The sequence below is a fragment of the Cebidichthys violaceus genome, unplaced genomic scaffold (genome assembly GCF_023349555.1).
Source record: "Cebidichthys violaceus isolate CVI_PGR_0920_01 unplaced genomic scaffold, fCebVio1.0.p SCAF_1, whole genome shotgun sequence".
NCBI lineage: Eukaryota > Metazoa > Chordata > Actinopteri > Perciformes > Stichaeidae > Cebidichthys > Cebidichthys violaceus.
The window spans coordinates 9,296,618-9,322,473 of NW_027176262.1; the positions used below are offsets into that span (position 1 = coordinate 9,296,618).

A 25,856-nucleotide genomic window follows, 5' to 3' on the forward strand; every position below is an offset into this window, starting at 1 on the left:
TCACCTGTGCTATATTTTATTATACGGCAGCAATGTGGCTCCATTGCAGTCATTACAGCCTTCACTAATACTTTTCTTAAATTACAGAGGCGTAGACTGCCCACTGCAATGCTGTACCACTGAGTTTTATGTAAGGCGCAATATGTGAGAATGGGCCTCCTGCTGGGGGGGTCTTTCGTGGTCAGCACAAGGCGGCATGCTCTCCCCTCCCCTCTATAACGCCAGCTAACAACGACTGCACCAGTCTGCAGCGAAATTCTGTGAACGCAGCAGAGTGTTGAGGATCACCATCTGCAGCACAATAAAATGAGTTGAGAACATCAGCATTCTCATCTTCCTGCATCAACTTTACAACTGTGACTTAACATGTCACTTCCAGTCCGCTGGCCTCATTATAAAAGTTTCTTGTATTTACTGTATACTTAAACATCATTCTAAGATCTTTTTCCAAAGTCTTACATTTTAATACATGTTAATAGTCAATGTTTCTGTTAAATGTCTCTTTGTACATGTCTATCCATACAGCAGCAAGACAACACTGTACAAAAGCATGAAGAGCATCTGCTTGATCCACATGATCCTTTCCTTTGAAGTGCTTTTTTTATTGCTACACAATTTTTCTCGCTGTAATTAAGCCTGATATAATATATGTATATCTACAAATATAAGGATCTCCACTAGAGTTCTTTAAAGCCCCATTTAGCATTATTTTCAATATTCATGTACTCAAAAAAAAACAACTATTCACAAGGGGCTGCAAGTACTCTGCAGCTCGACACAGCTTTTTGACACTTAAGGTCATTGTTTTAGTTGTCGCAAATTTTTTCGAATAAAGCATGTACCCATCCACAGGAGCCTAGTTTTTTTAGTTTATATGCATTTCTTGCTGGTTAGACACCAAATTGTAGGGCTACTTTGTACATTTGTGACTTGTTTGTGATTTTAATGCTGCAAAACTGGCGCTTCCTTTCTTTTTCGATATTTTTTACATTTTGATAGCATCCAATGAAAAGCCTATACTGTCTCTTCTCTTTGTCATATCTACTCATGGTGTTACGTTACAGTTCTGTATTGTAATGTATGATCACGTTCCACTCGCAGCAGTGATATTAAGGCCAAATGAAAATTATTGTTGTCTTACTAAAGGTTTAGTTCTCTGCAAAACTGAATTTGTTTAAGATGATGTACATATGTTTGTTGGACAGTTTCATGTATGGCTTATAAAACATGGTGATTTTAAGTACATCTTACCTTTATTATGTCTGCCTGCCAGTTGATAGGCCCTGGATTTATAATGGATGTGTGTTTGAGTATAGATACTGTCCAGGTCCTGTTTCCAGGTTTCTGGGCTCAGGGATCTCAGAAGCTGTTCTACAGTATCAAAAGCAGCGATGGTCCGGTCCAAATCCTCCAATGAGAAAGGAACCTCTGTGACTGCCGCTGGCTTCTGCCTTGCACCACTGTCCTGCAAAGAGAAAATGATAAAGGCAAAATTAGGAATTCTGTTACTCATTTGAGCCTATTTTAACTTTGGTAATTGTACATTGAAACATTATTACCGAAAGCACATTAGGGAAACCACGAGTAACCATGGAAGTAAACTTTCTAGGAAATGTGTAAATCAGTTTATTATTTCCTTCACCATTTATTATCTTGTGCAGATCTATAATACAAGCCCTTTGAAAGGGTTACTGGAGAGCCAGGGACATGCTGAATTATTTTTTTAATGAAATTTGGAACCCTAGCCCTTCTTCTGCAGCTAAGGAAACATTGGTTTCCTTTGCAAGCACTAAAAAGATATCTGAGGATTCATTGGAAGATTTGGAGGTACCAACCTGTCACTTTTGGTCATTCTGACTCTAACACATGTGGTCATTAAGGAGATCCCTCATAAAAATGTCAGACAGAGCTTTTAGTGAAATGAAAAGATATTTTCAAGGCAATGTCTTTACCTGATGTCCAATTCCATCAGTGTCTTCCTCCAGTGTAGCTTTTTCTCTCAAAATCTGTAATGCTTTTAAATTACAGTAAAATACTGTTGTATCTCTCTGTATTGTGGAGTGTGATCAAAACACTTAAATGGTGCATTTGCTGTGATTATAAATACAGCATGTCAATAAACCAGCCTGTAGTCTGTAGTGTAGCACACTGTGATGGAAATACGGTTTCCAGTTTTCGCCACATACTGTATGTATGTAGTGACAGCAGCCTATAAGCAAACCTGGGAGTGAGACTGAGTTACACTCAAACTTGAACATGGTTTGCATGCTTGAAAAAGTAAGCTTTACTTTGCCAAAAAGTCATTATTGTGCAAATTCAACAAAGTCCTCCTGAATGGGTAACCATTTCCTATTTATATATATATTAATGTAGCCCTTCATTTTGCACCAATACTTTTGAATACCACTTTATATCAAACACAGTCCTTCACCCTATTTGTGTAAAAAGATGTTTATAAATTAATCTTATATGATGCATATACTTCTAAATGTGATTTTCCTTTATATGTTGTTACTTTTTCACCACGATAAATATTTACAAAAGTAGCGGCATATTGCACAGATGATTCCCAGGCGACTCCTGCTCCTTGCTGCAGGCTATTTATCTAGCTAGGAGGCAATTTCAATCAAATGCTTATAGTATGTAGGAATATTACATCTTTGACATTAGCTGCCATAATCAGCACTGACTTCAATACAGATCAATGATGACAAAATGTCAGGAGAATAAGACTCATTAAAGCTAACAGAAGTACACCTTTAAGAGAGGGACTTCAGTGTATGAATGGTCATTTTAGTATCACAACATGCTAGAAAAATGTGACTCTGGTTCATGTTAAACAAAAGCTCCATTAGATTACTTTTCAAATAACTATATATTGTCATCTGATGCAGTTTGTAAATTGTTCAAAATGTTTTTGTTTTCATCTAGGGCTTTAAAACCAACGAGAGGCTGAGCGCTAAAAGAATATAAGCATTACAAAGAATGAATGAATCACACTTTCTATTTTCTTAGTAATGTGAAACATTTGTCAACGTGAATTTAATGTAACACGACAATTTGAATATAAAGTGAAAGAGGCCAACAAGCGGCACATGTACTTCCCATCTGCACTGGCAGTGACATATCCATACATAGGAAAAAACATACACCCACACAAATGTAACCATTACCAATCCATGCAGAAAAAGTGCCACGCAGCCCAATGCACACTAATTATTATGGTCACATAATTTATGTCACTGAACCCTACTGCTCGTACACATGGACACACACAAATTACACTGATGTACGTATAAAACATTAGTCTATGGAATCGTGTCATTTTATCTGTGGTAACATCCATATTAAATACATGAATTTATTCTGTGTGGGTGTGCGTGTCTCTGCAACAGGGCCATATGTCGTATCTAGTAGTGTTGCTGTTATTCCTTGTTGTGTTTAAGAACATATATGGGGTGACAAGGTTGGAAGGGCAGGTAGGTTGTATGTGTTTAAGTACCATATTATCTGTGCTAGAAACAGTATCTCCATGTAAGTTATCAACATATTAGTTTGGAACAAGGGAACTGAAGTTTTTTTGAAACAATTGAATAAGCCCGGTGATGGTAATGACATTTTCCTAACTGTACATCTCTTTTTATGTTGTGCCAAACTATTAAATACACATGTATTTATTCCATTCAATGGCTAATGTGTGAGCTCTGTTTCTTCCAAAAAACATCTCTTATTATAAGTGAAGTCAAGCATGCCTGTTTCATTTTTTTAACAATTCATAAAGTGTGTATATGTGTATGCATGACTCACCGACACGAGTGTAGTGACAGCCTCCCAGTTGGTGTTGGATGCAGGCAGAGGGGAGTCATACTGCAGGAAGGGACAGCAGAAATGATCAATCATCAGTTGATCAATTGTGGACAAGAACCATACAGAAGAGAAAATGTAAAAATATTTGGTGTTGCCTATGAAGTTGGTTTAGTGCTTTGAAAAGGTCAAAGTGCTTTTCAGTTAGTAGTAAAAGCAGATGGATTTTGACTGATTGAGGCCTTCCGATAATAAAAAGAAAGAAAGAATCATGATGTTGTGTCAGGGAGTTTCGCAATTTCTCAAACATGACATCCATATTGTATTCCAACACTTGCTCACAGTCACTGTAAGTGATGGTTGAGGTTAGGCAACTGCAGTAAAACCACATGTAAATAGTTGAAGCATGTAGCTAAAGGCAAATGGATTACATCTACCGCTCCATGCTCTTACTTTTTTTGAAACTTTTTAAATAGTTTACTTTAAACACAGCTTGTTGGAGACGAGTGGAGCTTCACATGGTATGTAAGGTTATCCAAGATATTCAGGTGTCTGCCTGTCTAACTGTTGGACTGTCGGTGTGTGAGGAAAATCCTAAAGAATTTCCAGAGAAGCTGGTCACAGCATGCCTTTCTGTGTGTCTGTGGAAGTATTGAGATTCTGGTCAAAGCACGTTTAGATGATAAAACACTCATCAGACTGACATATTTGGCACACATACACACATTCTTCATCTTTTTCTTTCTCTCTCTCTCTCACACAGGCACACACACTGTCTCTGGCATCACCCTTTACACACACACACACACACACACACACACACACACACACACACACACACACACACACACACACACACACACACACACACACACACACACACACATACAGGATCTCATTGGCAATCAAATCAAATCCCTTTCCTTGAAGAGTCTTAAATACTGTCTCCAGTCAATATGGAACAATAAATCTGTCTCAAACACACTTCAAAAACACTGTGCCCTCACTTTATCTCTGCGTGTGTGTAAGTGTGTGTCTGCTAATGTAATAGAGTTGACATCAAAGCCTGTCCGTGTGCAAGCGTTTTTGTATTAACATATTTTCGCATGTGGCCTTTGGATAAATGTACTCATACACATAAACGCACTACCAAACCAGCTGTGATTGAGGTCAGAAGGTTTCCTGTAAGAGCGTGTGTGTGTGTGTGTGTGAGTAAATGCATGTTTACAGATTCCGAGACTCATTTCCTTTTAAGGTTGAACGCCTCATCAAGCACATCTGGGCCACTTAATAGGAATGGAAAAAAGTTTAAGAGACGAGGATGTAGAGGGCGGACTGATAGCCTCTGAGCACACAGGCTGTGTTCACCTGACAACTGCAGCACCAAACTTCTACCCTCTTGCAACAATTTTTGTTTTGTTGCTTGATTACAGCAGATGCACCTATTTGTTGAAACTCAGAAAGATTGTTAATGTGTTAAACTCATAAACTAAGGAACTTTGCTTATTTCTCTTCTATGGTTTCAAAAACAGATGAGCAGGGATAAAAAGGTGTCTTGTGCAGTAAAATTGTGTGGGATACCAAACAATCTTGCATAATAATTATGTAGTATGTACAGATAACTTTCTTGACGGGTCATAGTCAGCAGCTTCATTTAATAAAAATCATGTCTTTGGGAACTGGTGCGGTCTGTGTCAGAGTCTGACCATTTTTACACAAGCCTAAATGAACCGGTGTTGGAATCGCATGAAAACAGGCTAGGTGTGACCCTAAACATCCACAAATTAACTGATTAAAGTTTTGCTGTACAAAGTAGTATAAATATAAAAATGTACCATCCATACATTTGGGATTTTGTGATGTCTCATAATTAGAAAATGATAGAGGATGCAAATAAAAGTCTTTGTAAGTTGTAGCAATGATTAGAAATGCCATGCAAAAGGTGGTGGCTACATCTGGGCAGGACACACAAGGATATCAATTTCGTCAAGTTGCTAAAATAAGCTCATTTTGTAGTTGTTTTTTTTATAAGAATTTCAGAACAATTTATGAAGCAATATCTGTTACAGAAGCTAAAAGTAGTATTTCAGGCAATATCGCCATATTCACTGGTGGTGTGGGAACACATTCTTATTGACAGTTGCATTCTAGCGGAGGGGACACCAGGGAGCTACCCTTTTCAACCTCCATTTTGTACAGTTGGACACTAGAACGTCTGAGGATTAAGTGTGTGGTAGATGAGGATGAAGGCAAAAGCTTTTCCCTATCGACTTTTACTCCGCATGACCGGTTATCTCGCTTACAGCCAGAGGACATTCAAGTTAGTAGATAAATCACACCGGCCACATTTATGCTGTCTCATCTCTGTCCGAGTCTAAGCTAAGTTCTGAGTTGATGCCAGGAAAATGCTCCTTTTCATGTGGTTTACTGTGATGCTTCTGGTCTTAATCTGCAGTACATTTATGTTTATATATCAGGGTCATTAAATTAGTGGAAATGTATGTCTTCACGGTAATTCCAGCAGCAGCAACAGAGGCTTGCTTGGTGTTTGCAAACCCACAGCTGGGTACTTAAGGACTTAAGAGATTGCTACTCAAAGAAGTTAGTGCCACCAAGAGCATCTCAAATAGACTTGATACCAACACCAAAACACACTAATAATGAAAAACTATTTAGCAAATTATGATTTAACATGCTACTTGAAAGTGTTAGATTGGAGCTGTTTATTATTAAGCGTTATCTCAGACACACATGAAGGTGTAATATCAGTATGTATGGGAAGCACACGTTACATGACTCAGAATGGGATTCTGGGAACTAACTTGGATCATATTTCCTGATCAATAGTCTTTTCCCGTTGCACCTGGCCCAGCAGCTTTTCTCAGGAATAACCATCCAAAATATGTACATTGCCGTTGCTTGTATGATCTCAGACAGTAAAATCAATAGTGGAAACAAACACAAAGAAAAATCTATAAAATTCTGAAGTCTTACATATATTAACTGAGACGTGCTTCTGTTCACTATGAATATCATAATTTTTGCATTAGAGTGATTTTTTGAGCCTTTCCAAAACCAAATTTAAACAGCTCCTAAAAAGTTTGTCTTGTGCAATCAAAAGCACTCATTACTTCATGTAAGTCTACACTGCAGATGAAGAATCACAGCCGCTGAAAACAAGATTTGATAAGGATCAAAGAATAATGATTTAGGGGGAAAACAGTGACATGAATAATGAGTAAGGCCTGTGTTGCAAATGGTGGTCTTTTGTTTCTTTTGAGAGGGGGAGCTGTTGTATCCTTACGTATATCGGAGATAAAGATCAATTTAGGTCCCAATCTGTGGAAACCTAATCAAACCTTCATTTTTTTTCTTTTTAAAAAGACAAGATCCAAAATGGACCCAATGATAATGAGACCACATCTGACATTTGTGCAAACTTATTAGACCCCATTTACACTTGTCATTTCAAGTGTCTCGTATCAAATGCACATGAGTTTAAATCTACTTACATACACTTAGTCACATGATATACTGTATCTGTCCAAACTACATGTAAACTTGCATAAGCCTCACTCCAGCACAGGGAATTGTGTGAATGCTCCTAAAGTAATTTGGTCATGGCTAAAAATTAGGAAAATAAAAAATGAAGAGTAAACAACACTTCAGCGTTTAACTTCCGACAATAACAGTTCAGGAGCTACCTGCTGTAACGATTGTGCAGAACACAAGCATGGATAACTTGCACAGGGACAAGTGATACAAATGTTTGTTTTCAAGGCTCTTACTGACACCGCTGCCTCACCTGTACGTCTAATCAGGTGTCAGATAAATGCCACTGCAGCTTTTAATTCCCACTGTGTGTTGCTTTAGAGACCAAAATAGCTCTCCAGGATGCATGAAGTGGCCAAGGAGACCATCACTGAAGTGGCGAAATGCTCCTCTAATTAACAGGCAGCCGCGAAAGGTCATAAAGAGTAGCTATACATGTTATTTTCCCTGCATGTCCCAGTTCACACTTGCTGTTTTGCCTCGAAAAACATATTTTTCCTCCAGTGATCATTGTGACACACACGTGATCAGAGTTGATGGTGGGTCTGCTCGGGTATTAGATGAATGAGAGCCACAGATTTAGTGGTAAAATTGTGTTTTGGTCTTTATTCAATCTCTTTTCCTTGTATGCTTTCATCTAATTTGCTTTCCCTCATGGGTTTTCCTTTATCAAGTCAACCTCAGTCTACTCCACAGCTCACTACCTCACAAATGCCTCTCTTTCTCTCTGCCTCTCTCAGTTCGGGTTGTTTTAGCCATTAGCTGACATGTTCGATACCATCTCAGACACCTGTTCTCTCCTTCCAATGCTGCTTCTCCTCATTCTCTCTCTGCTTCTCTCTTCCTCCTTTCCTCATGCTGCCTCCTCTCCTCTTCCCCCTTATCTGTTCGACAGGTCTTGAGAGAACAAATTAGACCTGCTAAATTAAGCCACACACACAGCTCCAGTCTAGCTGAAGGGAAGCTGTGAGTGTGTGAAAGATGGAAAGATATAAACACACTCAAACACTTTGAAAAATGGGGAATGAGGAAAACAATGGGTGAGGAGGGAGGGAAGACAGAGAAACAGTCAAAGAGTGAGAGAGAGTGAAAGAGATAAGAGTTATATTTTAGGGTACTTTTAGTGGTGAAGTTTCTCTCTTGTTTGTGATTGAGGTTCGTTAAGGGCTCATCTGGCTCAAACATACAGCCTATGACTGTGTTTCTCTTACACTGCAACTTAGCCGTAGCAACTTAGGACACACAGATTTGTTTTGGTCTGGGGCTTTGAGGTCACCTGCATTTTTGGGATAGTCTTGATTTCATTTGCATTTAATATAGATGTCATTTTAATCGGTGTCTGGACATCAGTCACAATGAACTATGGTTATTTTTAGCTCTTATTTGATGTTTGGTGGAACTTCAAATACTTTGCACAGTAAATCACATGTACATATAAAAAACAGGATTCTACTTTTCTTTTGCCTTAAAATCACCTCAAACTCAACAAGCTATACCTTACACATTAATGCATCACTAGTAATCCAATAATGTTATACTGTACAGTATACATACTCTGCATTATGAGTACTTGAACCTGTGTTGATAATACTTCTGTACCTTCAGTTCAACTTAAGCTTTTACTTGTAATTGATTTTGTGATTTTGATTGTGATTTTGTTTCTTCTACTTAAAGGATAAGGCATAACAAGTATTGCCTGTATAGCTGAAGCCCAGTCTGGCTCACCGGATGTAGGCTGTGGGTATAAGTCTGCCATTGGCTGCCTATTCTCTTCCCCTTCATCTATTTTGCAAGGGCACTGTCTCTGCAGCCTGGGCTTTGTCCTGCCCAAGACGACTGTGATTGATTTAAAGAAATACACACAAGCCAGAGTGTTGTGGAGATAGGTTTGATTATGCAAGACTAGCTTTAGCATGATATGTTATTGTTGCTTAAAACTCATAAAAACACAACAATCACACAATTCCAGTGGGAGATGTTACTATATTACAATGAACATACGCACTGTAGTTTATTTTCATACATTGCCATGCTGCCATTAATACTAACCACCAACCCAAATGTGTATTGATCCAAAGCTAAAAATTGTCTCCAACAAATACCCTATTTACTCTAGTTTGAATGGCATTTTCTAAAAACTACAGTGCCCAGCTGTAAGAAAAAAAAGTAGGAAAGTACTGACCCAAACATTATTAGTTTGTCTTGATCTTTTCATGGGATTTGGAAACAATAATGAAAGCCTTATCCTTCAACGTTTTTTGTGTGCTAAAAATAGTTGAGCTTTCTGTACAAATTGTGATGAGAGCCATGGTAACTGTTTTCACAGTGTTATAATGTGAAAATAACTGTAAATACGGTATCCCTCTCCCTCTCTCTGACTTGCCCTTTACTCCATCTGTGCCGATATACTTTTTTTTTCCTAGATAATAAGCGATGCCACCAGTTCACCCCTGCCTGTGATGGTGTGTCTCGTCCCCTCTCGCTCCTCTGCACTCATAAAAGAGGAAGCCAGGGAACATTACACCAGCTGTTCTTTCTCTTCTCCTTTTCCTTGTGATTAGAGGGCGGGAGAACATCTTCAAATCAGAGTCCCTCTCTTTCTTCTTTCCTCTCCCTGACAGAATGACAAAGCTAATCTCCTTATCCGTTCGTTTGACAGCCTTTAAGAGAACACTTTCTCATCCTCACCCTCCTTGCTGCTCTCTCCCTCCACCTCTCCTCAACTGTTGAGTGGACATGTGATAAAAGAACAGTTGGCTAATGCATTTTGGCATTTTACCGACGGTGTCACTAGATCCTCCCTCTCTCCCATCCTCATATCTCCCCCTATCACCCCATCTCTTATTGTGGAGGTAAAAGAAAGAAAGAAGCATTTAACCTGGAGCATTGCAGCGGTACTCGGGCTGAACCCAATGTGACAAAAAAATAATCAAAACTTTAGGCTGTGTCCCAAATAACAGCTCATGATTCATCACCATCAGCTGTGTGTGTGTGTGTGTGTGTGTGTGTGTGTGTGTGTGTGTGTGTGTGTTATAGTGTGTCTGTTTGTCTGAGTGAAAGTGAAAGTGCACGTCTCACCACCAGTGAGTAGTAGACTTTGAATCCTGGTTTTGCAACAAAGTAATCGTCAGACTTGAAGGTGACTCTGAGCATGTTGTTTTTGGAGTTGAGACTAGGCGGTGCCTTCAGCCCACACCAACGACCCCAAATTATAGTGCTGGTCTCCGATTGGTCCTCCACTTCCACAAAGTCATACCTAGAGCGAGAGAAATGGAGATGGAGATGGAGAGGTGGATGAATGTGTGGGAGGTAAGAGGGAAAGATGAAGGAAGAAAATTGTTGTCAAGGAAATAGGAAATGTCCGACTTTGCAGCTAATATAGAATTATGAATGAATGAACATGTCCTCACAAATTTAAGAAAAAACATTTAGGAAAAGCAGTAGACTATCAGATCTTATGATTGTAGATTTCATAATTTTTGGTAAAAACAATATTGCACTCACTTGCTGACATTTGGAAATCAAGTGACATAGCTAAAAGCTAATAGCTAAAAATAATCACATTTTACAGATAAATTTGACCTATCATACTTATCACACTACATAGTTTCTTGTGCAATGAAGGATTACAGTTTGTTATCTAAATCAAGGCAGTATATTAGTTTGAGATTTTGGGAAATACATGAATCCACTTTCTTGCTGAGAGTTAAATAAGAAGACCCATACCACTCTCATGTCTGTTTGCTAAATATGAAGCTGGAGCCAGTCCCGGGGTGGATTAGTTTAGCATAAAGACTAGAAACAGAGGGAAACAGCTAGCCTCCACTACAGTTTTGTGTTGGTACTCATTTAAAACAACAAAATGGAACCTGTTTATCAGTGAGCTTTAGAGGTTCTGTCAGGAAGACTTTGTTACCTTTGGAAAGAGCCAGGTTAGCTGTTTCTGGCTGTTTCAAGTTTTAATGCTAAAATAAGTTAATCAGCTGCAAGTTCCAGTTTCATATTGTACAGATAAAAGCATGGTATCAATCTTCTCATCTAACTTTAGGCAAGAAAGCTAATAAACCTGTTTTTATTAATGTTTTCAGATCTCAGCAACTACTTTGGTGAGTACAGTAGTATTATCAAAAACAATAAAATGATGGCGTGCACTAGAAAAACAAGAAACAATTTGTGATAAAGTTTCCTTTAAGTCATCTTGTACATTTAGCTCATTCTGACACTCATTAGTACTTTAATTTAATTAAATGTAATTTAATTTAGTGATCGAAACTGTGATGAGACAAATTTACGATTTATTCTCAAAGCACTGGGCCACCCTGCCAAACCACTAGACAACAAGCATTTTGCAGGAAAAGTTTTTGGATGACTTTCCGGCAATCAACGTCACAGTCAATTAGTGAGTCCATCTATCAAACGCACACATGAATGCACACATACAGTCAATGTGACAAACAAGATTTGAAAAAGCTACTTTCACCCTCTTCCTACCTTTCCAAATCTCTCCTCCCCCTGCTGCTCCCCATTGTCTTTTCATCAAAGTGCTTTCAAAAACGGCTGAGTTGCATATGGGGATTAAAACGTCTATTTTCTTGCTCCAGCCCAAGGACAAACTTCTACTTCTTGCCCAGAAAGCAAACTTCAACTATCTGACTGTCATATAGTGATTCAACCCTCTAACCTTCTTAGATTCTTTACTCTCACATCCTTTAAATCAAAGCTTATTGTGGGTGTCCTATTGTGCATACATTAACACACCATATTAAGATATTTTAATTGTGCTGTTGTATGTCCTTTCAATTTGAGACTTCTGCTCCATACACTTTTACTCTCCTCTCTGTCACAGCAAATGGTCCTCTCCATCATTTGTTCACTCACACTCTGGTTCTTTAATCACTGTTACTTTCATCTGACTTTTCTCCTTTACAGCCGCTTGTAATTCATCAATACTTCTTCCACTTTGTGCTCTGTACATCTATCCTTCTTTCCTCCTTTCAGGTACTGTCCCCTCTTTCCTTTTGTCTGTTTTTCTACTCTGCTCTAATTATCTCTTCTGAATTCCATCACTTCCTCTCCATCTGTTTTTCTTTCTTTCTGAATCTCAGGTTTTACCTGCACACTCCATTCTCAGCCTCCTCCAGGCCAAAGTGTCCGTCAAACTCCAGGTGTATGCGGCTCCCTCGTGGCGACAGCAGTTTCCATGACAACAGCAGATTGCGAGGGTAAGCGTTGGGGAAGCGTGGGCTGTGGATGGCTCCGCCCACTGCCGTTACTGTGATGTTTTCCTCTTTGCGGTACAAGTCTGTGGTGAAGCGATTGCTGTCTGTTAGTGGTTACAACTAATCAGGTATTTTGTCCAGTTGTAAATAATCACAAGCAAAGCAGACTGTGTACAGACACATGCATGTTAAATAAAAACATACATGGATGAACAAAACAAATACAAAAGTGACATCAGTGTTATGATAACATGACCTCAGCAAAGGTACTTTAAATCCTGCACTTATAAAGCTTTTAGCTTAATGCATAAAGACATAACTTAATGGAATAGTTTTTGGAAACACACGGATTCACTTTCTTGCCAAGTATTAAATTAGTGGATGATATAACTCACATATCTGTCCCTTCAATATGAACTTACAGCCAGCAGCTGGTAAGATTAGCTTGGAGACTGAAAATGGCTAACCTGGCTCTCTCTGAAGGTAAAGCAAACCTAAAACTGCAAGTTTGATGGATTAGACTAACCAGATGTAATGTGTTAATTAGCAAGCTTTAGAGGTGCTGGCAGGCAGATTTTTCAACCTTCAGACAGAGGTAAGCTGTTTCCCTGTTTTTCCAGTCTTTATGCTAATTAAAGCTGCATTGTGGTGGTAGCTTCATATTTACAGACAGATGTAAGGTCGTTATCCTTCTATCTAACTCTTGGCAAGAAAGTGAATAAGCTTATTTGGCAAAGTGATGAGCTATTCCTTTAACTGTGTGCTTTCTAGCGTGGTTTGTAGAGTTTGGCGTGTGAAAAGAAAACAAAGTACAGGATAACAGGAGAAAAGAATAATCTATCTCACCTCTATCGGGATTCTATAGAGTTTTAAAGAAGGCTTGATTATGGATCTGCTGGACGTTGTGTTTTTGAGGACGTTTATGGATATGTTTGTGTATCCGTCCTTGTTTCAAAGTGTAGGTCTGACCTTATCACACCAATTAGATTTTGGGATTGCTTTTGTACAGGAGGAAAATTTGGCCTGATGGCGGTTCTAGAGAAAAGGTCAAGGCATCAACAAAAATATTGAGATGCATTCTCTGACGGTCATGAATATCAACAGAAACATTTGAGAGGGAAAAAAAATGGGCCAACATGCTGGTCAAAGGGAAATTAGGGATTTACCAAAACCATTAGAAATAATTCTCTGGTGACCAAGAATCACATCCTGTTTTATAGCAGCTCTTGAGAACAACGGATCATCACTACTGTTGCCCTGAGCTAAATACTGTTGCAGTAAAATACATTCATGTCAACACAGGAAATAACGTGTGCATGGCATGAACTGTAAATATAAAATGTACAGGTTAAGCTTTATGTAAGTTTACTGAGAAGTGTTCATTGCACTGCTGTGCCAAAACCGCAAAATTTGTCTTTACTGTTTCTGTGGTCTGTCTACTTTACTAGCTAACACACACACACACACACACACACACACACACACACACACACACACACACACACACACACACACACACACACACTGTAATCCAGGGGTATTCAATCAAAATTCAACCAGGTCCAGTTGGAGAGATTTTCCTCATGCAAAGGTCTGGAACATAACAATAATGTCTAAATTCCGCTTTGATTTACTGCCATATATATTGAAGCAGCCAGGCAGTTGTATTAACGTCTGTATGTAGTCAAAACCTGACTACCTTATTGTCAGTTTTCAAATTTTATTGGATGAATCATAAATAATACATACTCTAATATCTAATAAATGTTCTTCTCTCATTTCAAGTAAAATAAGAGATGCATTTAAGAATAAATTACAGAACAGAAAGCTTTTGAAAAATATCTTTTATCTTGAAAAAAACTACTTCATTTTTTAAAAATTAATTAAACTGAATTGTCCTGGAGCTTTAAATTCGGTTAGTTCAGGTGTGAAGTGATGCCAACCAAAAAAGCAACAACATTATATTCTTCTCATTTTCTAAAAAGATAAATTTGTCTGCAAGGACTATATTTGTGGTTAATGAAACCACTTGTTTCAGTTCTATTGCTCTCTGTTAACATCATTGTTGGGCTGTGAATTCATGTATTCAAAATTTGATCATATTGGGCTCTTAAATTATTAATTTTCTGTGCCTTCATTTCAGATATGAGTGGGAACGTTTGCTCAAAAGATTTCTGCTATCTCTCGTAGTGGCGCTTCACATTGCCGCTTTTAATAATCGCCATAGTCTCTGAACATATGAGAAATACTGGTTTTGCACTGTCCATGGGGAGACTGAACATAAGACACTCTCGTTTTTGGAGACCAACATGTGAAATAACTTCTATGACTCGCGTACTTTTCCGACTACTCGGTCTCTCCCCTCTGTGTTTATATCTCACTCAAGCCACGATGCTTATTGTAATACACATTCTGCTGCCTCGGGGCGACTGGTTGCCCCGTCGCTCAGAGGTCCTGGCGGCCGATCGACCCGGTCACGGCTGTTTTCTGTCCTGGCCCCACAGTGGTGGAATGAACTTCCCACTGACGTCAGGACAGCGGAGTCGCTGCCCATCTTTCGGCGCAGGCTGAAAACCCACCTCTTCAGGAAGTGCTACCCTGAGCCTTCCACTTAGCGCTTATTGTATTCATACTAGCTTGTTGCACTTATTGTATTCATATTACTTTCTTTTTTTTGCACTAACTGTTTTTGTTTGTTTCTGCACTGTACTTTGGCTCTGAGTTATGCTCTGCTTCATGCTCTTAGATGCTTGTTTGGAAAAGGAAATGTACTTATGACTTCTGGTGACTAGTAGTTCCCTTGAATACCAATGATGAATGCACTTATTGTAAGTTGCTTTGGATAAAAGCATCTGCTAAATGACTAATGTTATGTAATACAGATATTTGACTGCTGAGTAGCATCCTGTGAGATGATTTGCAAAACATGTAATTGGCCGTAAAGTCTGGAAAAGTTGCTTCGGTTACAATAGAAACTTTCTGTCAAAATTGTATAATTCTCAATTATCTATCGGTTGTAGGTCCAGGTCCGGACCACTTACATAAACTATGACGTTTTTATGTTTTCATGTTTAAGTATAATAATTGCTCATAAGTACCAATGAACATTATAGTCATTAGTCACACTAATCAACTTGATCATTATTTAAACTTTGATATTGCACAATATAAATTTTCCTTAATTAATCATTTTATTGCTGACTTTCTGAAAATGTGAAACACACATACACAGAAAAACACACAGTCTAAGGTCAGGTTGTGAGCTGAAGGAGGCTGACAAGGCTGTATTTTCTGAGCTGTGTGTGGTTTTTGAGAGAGAGAGAGCTGAATGCATAATCAAGCCACCGCAGCCTGCACCCTAGGGAGATGATGATGAAGCTTTGGCCCTTTCCTCCACCTCTTCACTGCAAACTTCCCTTAATTTCTCCCCCTATTCTATGCCATCTTTCCCTCTCTCCCTTCTTCTTCTTTGCTTTAGTCAGTAATTCTGTCTCATCGGTCATTCTTCGGGACTCACACCCTCTGCTAATTCTGACTCCAGCAGTTACCACTGTCCGTGTGTGTGTGTGTGTGTGTGTGTGTGTGTGTGTGTGTACACGTACATGAATGTGTGTTTGACAGATTGTGTACTTTCTGTTCCAAGCATTCGCTGCATACTTGTGTTAATGTCGGAATGTGCATGTGTACATTTGCGTGTACTGGGGCAGAGTTTGTTTGTAAAGGAATTCTTCCACTCTGCTGATCAGAAGCCTGACCCCGAAGGTCCATTCACCCACCAAGGAAACTGGGGAACAGAGCTTTGTGTGTGTGTGTGTGTGTGTGTGTGTGTGTGTGTGTGTGTGTGTGTGTGTGTGTATCCCTCTGTATTTCATATGTTCATGAGGAATGCATGTGTGTGCCCCACTGACATTTATTTTTGTGAATATGAAGTAAAATGCATAGCGCTACTTTCAAAAGCATTTATTAAAAGAACAGTATGTACGTTTCAGTGGCATCTTGGTTGCAACCAACTAAATACCCCAAAATCACTGTATGAAGTAATTAATATCTCACTGGAAACTTCAAATGTAAAATCTCAATAAAATAAATACAATTTCTGAGTTTATAAAGAATGAAGAACACAGTCATTCCTCCCGTCCTCTGCCCTCCCGTCCTCTCTCCTCCGGGCTGCTTTGTCTCAGCCAGCAGAGAAGTTTACAGAAAAAGAAAAAGCTTTTGGTCGATCATGCATGCTGTGCTCGTGTAAACATAACGGCGGTGGATGAGAAAATGCGGACAGAGCCGATTGAATTAGTTTTCAGTTTTGTTGTGTTCTTTTTGCACAAATGTATTGATAAAGTATTGGCATTTACTCAAAAATATTTTATTGCACGTACAGTAACAAGTGTAGTTGCTGTCAACTCGAGTATACTTGTTCACCTGGTTCACACCACAGCAGGCTATCTGCCTGCGCTTCGTGCGTGTGTAGATGGAGGAGCTCAGCCCGACAGAGTGTGCAGAGCAGATGCGCTCTGCAGCGTGATAATAAATGACACCAAAACATTAAACGATCTTTAATTATTTGGTACTGAGGCCCGTTTAATACCGGGTTTCGCATCCCTATTTTCAGATGACATAAAACACAAAAGGCTCTCGCTAGAGCCTGCGTTCGTTTAGGGCTGCTGTACATACATGGCAGTGCAAGATGGCGGACTCCGTGGAAGACCACCCACTCCCTATGTAGATACAACTGTAGTAGGACAGCACTGAAGGTTCAGGTATACAATACACTGCCCGTCACTGGTAAAAACATGGCGGCGCAACATGGCGGACTCAGTGAAGAGCTCCCTATGTAGATATAAACGGTTTATTCTAAGGTAATGAAACCACAACAATTCTTAGTTTCAGGTGATTAAACACTAATAAAAACATAGTTATCAATATTATATTTCATTTCTGCCAATAAATACCTCTGTGTGTTATACTGACAGAGAAAGCTGATCTCTCCTGCTGCCGCGCCGCACCAGCTGTGCCTACATGTACCAGGATGCATTGCGCACAAAGCTGCAATTTCAATACTTATGACAAATGAACTAAGTAAACTCACATAACGTCAGTGAAGGAAATTTTCTTACACCTAAGCCAAGAAATACAATCGCACAACTTCGGAATTTAAGTTTCTCTCTTACACTGAACTAAGACAGGCTTAATTGCTCTGTTAACTCATCGTAAAACACACTTCTTTCAAAGTGGACAGAAACAAAAAATAAAACTCATCAAACACGTCTTGGTTAGTTTTGACAAGTCACAACAATCAGTACCTCTGGTTTTGTCAGGATACATTCTAAATTCACAAAGTTAGATGTGAAAAAATGCCGGTTCTACACACCGTTTTCACCCCGCTCTCTCTGCCATGTCAAGCTACCCGCGGGCAACTGTACGACAGTAGCGGCTTGTTGGCGGCACTCGCTCCTTCTTCGGAGGCAGAAACTTCTTACGCTGCCAAAAATTGCACTGCTGGTCTTGATTGTCTTTTACAGTTTTTCTTCGGGATCCCGAAGAAGATCTCCAGCACATCACTATCCCAGTGAGGACTAAAACTTTCATGTAACGCACACACGGCTCTCTCTCTCTCTCTCTCTCTCTCTCTCTCTCTCCGTGATATCGTCGGCAACGGCATCTAACAAAAACTGCCCACACTGACATTCATTACAACAAAATGATTCAGTGTCTGTTGGCATCTGAAGGCAATTTGAGCAAAGGCTCCACCAGTTTTATGTTTGCTTTTAACAGCTCATGTTCGGCAGGGTTCCCGCCGGCCCTGTCCTCTCCGCTGCAGCCGCAGCCTCAAGCAGCCTCTTCGGCTGAATATCCTAGTCAAAAACTGTAAAATCTACACTGTAAAATACTGTAAAATTCCAGATGCCATTGTCACTGCTGGAAACGTAACTTAAGCAAAGAAAACAAGGACGTTTTTGAGCGGCATAGCACCTCACAGCTACCAAAGCTGAAGCAGAACAACAGATTTTGCAGCTAAGTGCCACAGAGACAGATAACATCAGTTACAACTGCAGGTGTTTTTCACACTGACACAGATAAGGTTGAAAATGGGCAAATTGTCCTATTAAGCAAATCAGTAGAAGAAGAGAAACTGAAGTGAGGAAAGCAAGCAAAAGATTAAAGTCAAGAGGGAACTCACAGAGGGCTCTTCTCAGTTTTCATCTTCATCTTCACCACTCTCCCTCACCACTTCGCTAAGTGGTGAGGGAGAGTGGTGGGAAAATAATTGTTTAATATCTGTATAGTAACAACGGCTTATATATCAGCAGTCCGAGGTTTTCCATTTTTACATGATGAAAACGAACTAATGCTAACTGCTGATATTGAGAGTTATTTCCTCTCACTCAGGTGTAGAACATGCTAGTTGGCCATTGGCTGTAGTCTGCGGTGTGTTCAAATGCAACACAGGCAACGTGAGGCGACGTAGCAGTCTGCCTTCCTCGCTACTTATCTGATGTAGTTTTGTTGTGTCTGGGCCTCAAGAGATCTTTCAGTGAACTCGGGAATGCCAGCACTGGCTTAGCAGCCAATGAGACAGGATGCTCATCAGATTTAATTTAGTTTGATCTCTTTATGTTTGTCCATGTTTTTGCCAATTTTGTTGTTTTGTCCTGGACACTGAAAACTTTATTTAGTGACACATCCAGCATCTCTTGCATTTATTTGTCCTGGAGACGTTTTGTGGCTCTGTAATAAACTTTCAAAATGCTTTGGCTTTAGTTGCTGATTGGTTCATGCAAATGATACAATGACGAGAAAAGACGTTTCTATTAAATATCCAGCTCAGAGATTTGACATTACTGGAAACTGGCACTTACATTCTGTCTGCCTGCTTTGCAAATGAGTGTAAGGATAGGATTTTGGGTAAAAGGGTGAAATGGAATCAGGGCCGAGCAGAATCCTGCACCCCACACATACGATGAGGGCACAGTGGGATACGCAGTGTAGTCTGGATATGCCAAAACAGTGACACATTTTAGTTGTGTTGTGTTTTGATGTTGCTCTGTACTACACCACATTGGACATGAAATAAAAAAGGTGACAATGCTGACTTTATGCTTTAATAGTGTTTGAGGATTTTCACATCTTAATCTGGTAAATCGCGCAGAAATCATAAACTTTCTTGACAATTTTTGTTGCACAATACAGCAGTATTATTGTCATTAACTTACAGTGCCGTACAGACAAGTCAACCACAATTATGGGTGAACAGCGTTTGTTATTGTATTTGGAACTGCAACATATTGAATGGAATTCATTTGAATGTGTCCAATTTATTTTATTCCCCTAAAGTAAGGAAACGTAGTATAAAAAGGGCTTTAAATGCTACACACACTTTCATGTGGGCGTGAACACCATCAAGTCAGCTATTCAACCTCACAGCCTGTCTTATAGTCAGATCCAATTTGCTGAGTACAGGCAAAAAAAAGAGAATGTGTCACTGTCCAAACACTGCGGGGAGGGCACGGAATGAATGTAGTTTATGAAATTATGAAAGAGCTGTTATTACTGGGCCTAACCATGCATGAAAAGACATGTTCTTCCAGTAAATCACCTCCAAATATGTAACCACAAAAACTTTAATTGGTGTCTCTCACTTCTTCTCCTTCATTTCATTTCTCTTTAAGACCACTCATGTTGTCAGTTACAGTAGCACACAAAATGTTATTATCATTTAATTTAATTGCCATTGTTTTACTAATCAGTAACTATCACTGCTGCCTGATGTGGCATGGGGAACGCACAAAAAACACTTAAGTTCTGTGTTTTATTATGTATTTGTTATTAAACAGTGGCAACCATAGTGTTTTTCATATTTTTACAGGGGTGGGAAAGCTCATCTGCTTGAACGAGTCGTAATAGTCGGCAATCCTGCAGAAGAGGCAGTGAATAAACAGCCCCTTGTATCTTTTATCTTGGATGAATACCACTGTTACTGTTAAGTACTGCAACTCATTTTGATCTTCATGCTTCATCAGTATATCTGATGTTGTTTCTATGGCTCTCTTGCACAAGCCTTTGCAACATAACATCACAGCACATAAGACTGTCTAATGCTTTCCATTAAAGCAACAGAAACTTGAGAATCGGTCATAATAAATCATGTGTTTTACAGGACTTTTCTTTTAAACCAGTTGCATAACACAAATCTCTTCTTAACTTGACAGCAAGTTAATGTTATGCAATCTGCAAAGGCTGATAATATCACTGACAGTCTGACTCCCACCCCTAGATTCAAACACCACACACACACTTTCTGACACTGGCAATTAAGCTTTCAGTCTCCTGATCTGACACTTGTGACAATGATACTGCGTGATTGGGTGGTGTGTGTGTGTGTGTCTATTAAAGTGTCTTTTCGGGTGTGAGGCTGCAAGAAAAAGTTCTTGATTGTATGTGTTTGCATAGATGCACGTCTGCCAGGATGTATGTGGGTAAATTCTCACAAATTAAACTTGGCTCTCCCACCTCCAGTGCCAGGGTGTGATGTTCTTCATTGCTCTGAGATCTATTTCTGATCCAAGTGCCAATCACACTCTAATCACCCAGCAACCAATGTGCATCAGAGACCAAAACATACTGTGTGGACTCTCTGTGTAGAACGTACTGAAGTCACAATAAAAGAACTGATGATGTAGATGAGATTAAATTTCATATTTCTGTCCTAATTAGAAGTGCCACATATGTGCAAACACTTATATTGAACTTCATCCCTTTTTAATCTAAGTCTCTATTCTGTGTAGACCAAACTATAGTTTTCTTGAGTGACAGCTTGCTTATGATACATTCTCACTCAGAGACACATTCCCACAGGACATTACCTATAACAAGGCAACCCCATTTCCTACATCTGTCATCCCGTCTAACATATCCTGTCTGACTTTCATCTGCTCAAAATGAATTCTCCTAAGCCCCGACACAAACTAAAGGGACACACATAATACACTCACTCTCAGCTGTGAAGAACTCCTCTGAGACATGCAATGTCGCTGTTTTTGTTCTTGGTGGCAGTCCCAGTTTCTGTCTAAAAAATAGGTGTTTTAAACTTTCAAGGGATAGGATTTGCTGTTCTTTGACAATATTAAATTATTTTAAAACTAAGTAATTACATTCGTTTTATAAAATCTCCCAAATTGTACCTTGTGTCGCATAGCTTGGGACATTTAAGGGAAATATGCTGATTTGCTTTCTTGTGGAGACACCACTCTCATATCTGACCATTCAATTGAATACTGCCAGCAGCTGGTTAGCTTAGCTTAGCAAAGTATCTTGAACAAAAGGGGAAACAGCTAACCTGGGTCAGTCCAAAGATAACTAAATCTGATAATCCACCAACCACTTATCAACATGTTATATCTGTCATTTGTTTGTGTCGGTACAAAAAAACAAAAACAAACAGAGAATAAAAATGACATAATAGATACGTTGTTTTGTGGGGGGGCCATGTGCCGGACGGACTATTTCTTCGCTGGGAGCAGTAACTGCCTGGTGTCTCAGATGGTTGCCTGGCAACTGAAAGCAAATTAGTATATTTTCCAAATTGCTTTATTACGAAGGGGGAAAATATAGCTTAAGTACACAGAGCATGCATGGACATTTCAATGACATATGAAGTAGTAAAAACAATCAGTTTGTCAGAATGTTAAAGACAAGTGTCGGAAAAAGTCTGACATGTTAAGGAAAAGACTATTTAATAAACAGTCGACAAGCTGCATAGTAGTCTGTAAGCAGCATTTGATTACTTCAACTTCATTTGTATTTGGAGACAGCATCTGGGTCAACCACTGGGTCTAGTAAATAGGGATTGAATTTTAGTGAGTATGATACTTACCAATTTGGCTTTAGCATAGATTAATATGCTAATAGATAATCTACAGAAATATTTGACTTTTAAAAAAAAGAGACAGTCACTTAATCTACTCCCCTTCTCTATTGCTGTTATTTATTATTATTATTATCATTATTATTGCAGGCCCATTTGCTGTCATGCATTGTTATCTGTTGAATTGTTTATTCATCTGTGTGTGGCAACAGAATGTGAAACATTGCCCATTAGCAGCAAAACTCTGCTGCCTAACACCGTGAGCATGTGTGCCCTTGTGCGCATGTTTTTGTATAAATGTGTGTGTGTGTGTGTGTGTGTGTGTGTGTGTGTGTGTGTGCGCGCCCATATTTTTGTCACAATTCTATATGTTTGTGTGTGTGTGTGTGTGTGCGTGTATTGGTTATTGATGCGGGAAGCTGTCCTTGCACCCTCAGAGTATTCCCACCCATGAGAAATAACCAAAGCCCTTTCCATCTGGCTAAATGTTAGCTCACGGCCTGTGTGTGTGTGTGTGTGTGTGTGTGTGTCTATGTGTGTGCGTGCGCATCACTATGCTGCTTATCAAAGCCTGTGCTGCCTCCACTGTTTTGCCACTCTCTCATGACAAATCAGCTTTAAATATTCTCCCTTGTTGCTCAGTCACACCCACACACGCACAGAGGCATGAAAAAGACACACACACACACACACACACACACACACACACACCCTGGAGGTGAACACTGCATGCCGAGGGGTGTCAGCTTTGGTCAGCATCGGCTCTCTCCCCACATTTCTCCTCCTCTCTCTTCTTCACTTCCTCTGTTCTCTCCATCCTGCACCATCTTCTCTACCTCTCCCTCCCTCTCTTTTTGATCATGCCAGAAACACTGACGCTCTAAAATATATATTTTTTTAAATCAAATGGACACCAGATGTATATTCTCACATTTTCAAGTATTTCACAACTCGGGGACCAAGTCAAACCCTCCCCCTCCCTGAGGGTGTGACCATCGGTTTGACTTGGTCCCTAAGGCGTTGAACATTAATAAATTGAAAAGGGTCAAAAAACATAGTGTGTCACTACTCTCTCTCTTCATCCTCCTCTGTTTAATATATTACTCTTTTCTTTCAGATTATCATTTTGGTGCAGCCCCACCTTTGCTGCTAAAACCAATTAACTTCCATCACTTTCTTTTATGCACAGAGACTGCATGTTTTTTTTGCAGTCAGTGTAAAAGTGTGGGGAATTGGGATTCTGAAGTGGAACGATGGCATGGAGAGGAGGGCAGAATATAGAAGGGGTTAGACTGAAGGGACATTTCAGTTTTTCTCCAGTCTAACTAACTGAAATTATGATCAAGAAGGAGAATACATGTTTAAAGAAAGGGTGTGGGAGTGTCTGCTGCATTAGGCAGGCCATATAGGCACTCATGTGTGTCACATACATGCAGAGACAGCTGAAGTGTACATATTCATGAATTATAGAGAACAGCCGGCCTATATATAATTATAGATAAGAACACACCACAAGCATCATGCGCCTTCAGTTGGACACAAAAGCGCTGCTGCAGTAGCTCGATGGCCATAGAATTGTGGTCAGACTAGTGGATAACATGAATATGGATTCCATCTCAATAATACAGGGAATATGTTCAAAAAGCATAAACCCCTAGATATACACAAACAAAAACCAAACATCCATTCCATTTTTTAAGTCTTTTCTTAAAATAGTGTGTCAAACCGCAGTAAAAAGGTTTGAAAAGGTGAACTGAAGTCATTTTTGCTGGATTCTTTGGTGTTTGTTTTGACAAAGAATTGTACTTACCAAGAAAAATAAATGTTTTATTTATTTTTCTCTTGTGATAGCTTCCTCTACCTTGTGGGTGGGAATTTTTGGTTCCATGCCTGCACCAGTAATTTGATACGTGTAATATATGTGTGAACGGGCACAAAACAAATGGTCCTTAACATCACTTTAATTCTAACGGGGAAGTAGGCAGTTGTGCTTGTTGAAAAAAGGGAAAAAAATGTCTCGTAATGAAATTCCAACACATTCTCACACCAATCCGTAGGTTTACAAAAAGAGCGTGGTTGATTTCAACTTGACTACATGCGTGACTTCCGCATGTTAGTCATGTGACTAATGACACAAACGACCGACGTGACAAAATATCAACATTTAGTTTTAGTTTCACACGTGAAATAAACATCGGCTTCCTGGACAAAAGCCCTTTGTTTGTTTGACCCATCCCACTCACACTGTGTGGACTTGCTTAAACTACGTCAGTTGCTCTGCCCATTATGTTGCAGGTAGGTGCGGCACATACACACACTAAAGTTGGTGTCAGATGCCAAGAAGCCCTGACAGAGCTGCATTACTTGAGGCCTTGGGAGTGAGAACGGGTTGGACATTCATGTGTTTTACAGGGAAGTGATGTTCTCCAGTCGGACGCACAACAAATAAGTTGATGGCACGTCTCCGAGCAAAGCCAGCTTTTTAACCCAGAGGCCTGAATCTCAGAAGCTGTTTCCATTAATCAGTAAAAACTTTATGAAATGGAAAAATATGCACAATAGCTGCAGTATCATCAGAATTTAGATTTCCTTTCACAAAAAGTGAGGACAGTTCTTTAAAAATGTATTTATTCATAACCTTTTCTATCCACTTCCAATTATTGAATTTGTGTGTAATATGTTAAAGCTTGTCTTGAAACTTATATCTTGAAATATGTTATAAATATCTTGGTTTCCTGGCAACATTAGCATAAAAAACTTTCTATTTTGAAGCTTTTGGAAAATATTTATACTACATGATATTAGTTCACCATTTGACTCTCATATAGTTTGACTTGTTAATCATAATGAAAAAAAATCAGGCAGGGATTTTCAAATTAAATACTTAGGTATAAATGACAAACCATATGATGGAAAGGCCACATTGAATCTGTCTGCTAAAAGACAAAACAAAGAATATCTAGCGCCTTGGAGCGAGAAGACAATGTTTTTGTTGTTTTTATGTGATTATGAGTGTTTTACAGTAATGTCATACTACATGGTGTAAATGTTTGTGCACCATTTTAAAGTCAAAACTGCTCCACCGAATGAAAACCTGCTCAAAGGTTGAAGACCTACCATCTTGAGAAACTCCATGATTTAGCCTACTATAATAACATATGAAGGCTGGCCAAAAAACCTTGTTTCTGACCCAAACCATGTTCTGAACAGTGAATACAAATTATAGGGTTCCACGATTTATTACGTTTAGACTGAGGCACTCTTTTGTGCAATCCTAAAATCAAATATGGAGCATAATTGCAGATCAAATTTATGTTGAAGGGTTTTGTATTTATTGTCTTGTGTGTTGCAAATGGAGCTGCTGTGATGCAAGAAAAATGTCAGACTTGACCTGACAACAAAGATCATCATCGTCATCG

General features: G+C 39.2%; 1 protein-coding gene across 1 annotated transcript in view; it reads right to left on the reverse strand.

Moving 5' to 3' along the window:
• Positions 1–25,856, reverse strand: part of pdgfd (platelet derived growth factor d) — a 54,263-nt gene that overhangs the window by 10,748 nt on the left and 17,659 nt on the right. The window contains exons 2-5 of the mRNA XM_068709621.1: positions 12,469–12,658; positions 10,435–10,612; positions 3,808–3,867; positions 1,252–1,465 (exon numbers count right to left, since the gene is read on the reverse strand). Coding sequence (XP_068565722.1) covers positions 1,252–1,465; positions 3,808–3,867; positions 10,435–10,612; positions 12,469–12,658 — 642 coding nt within the window. The remainder of the gene's footprint in view (positions 1–1,251; positions 1,466–3,807; positions 3,868–10,434; positions 10,613–12,468; positions 12,659–25,856) is intronic.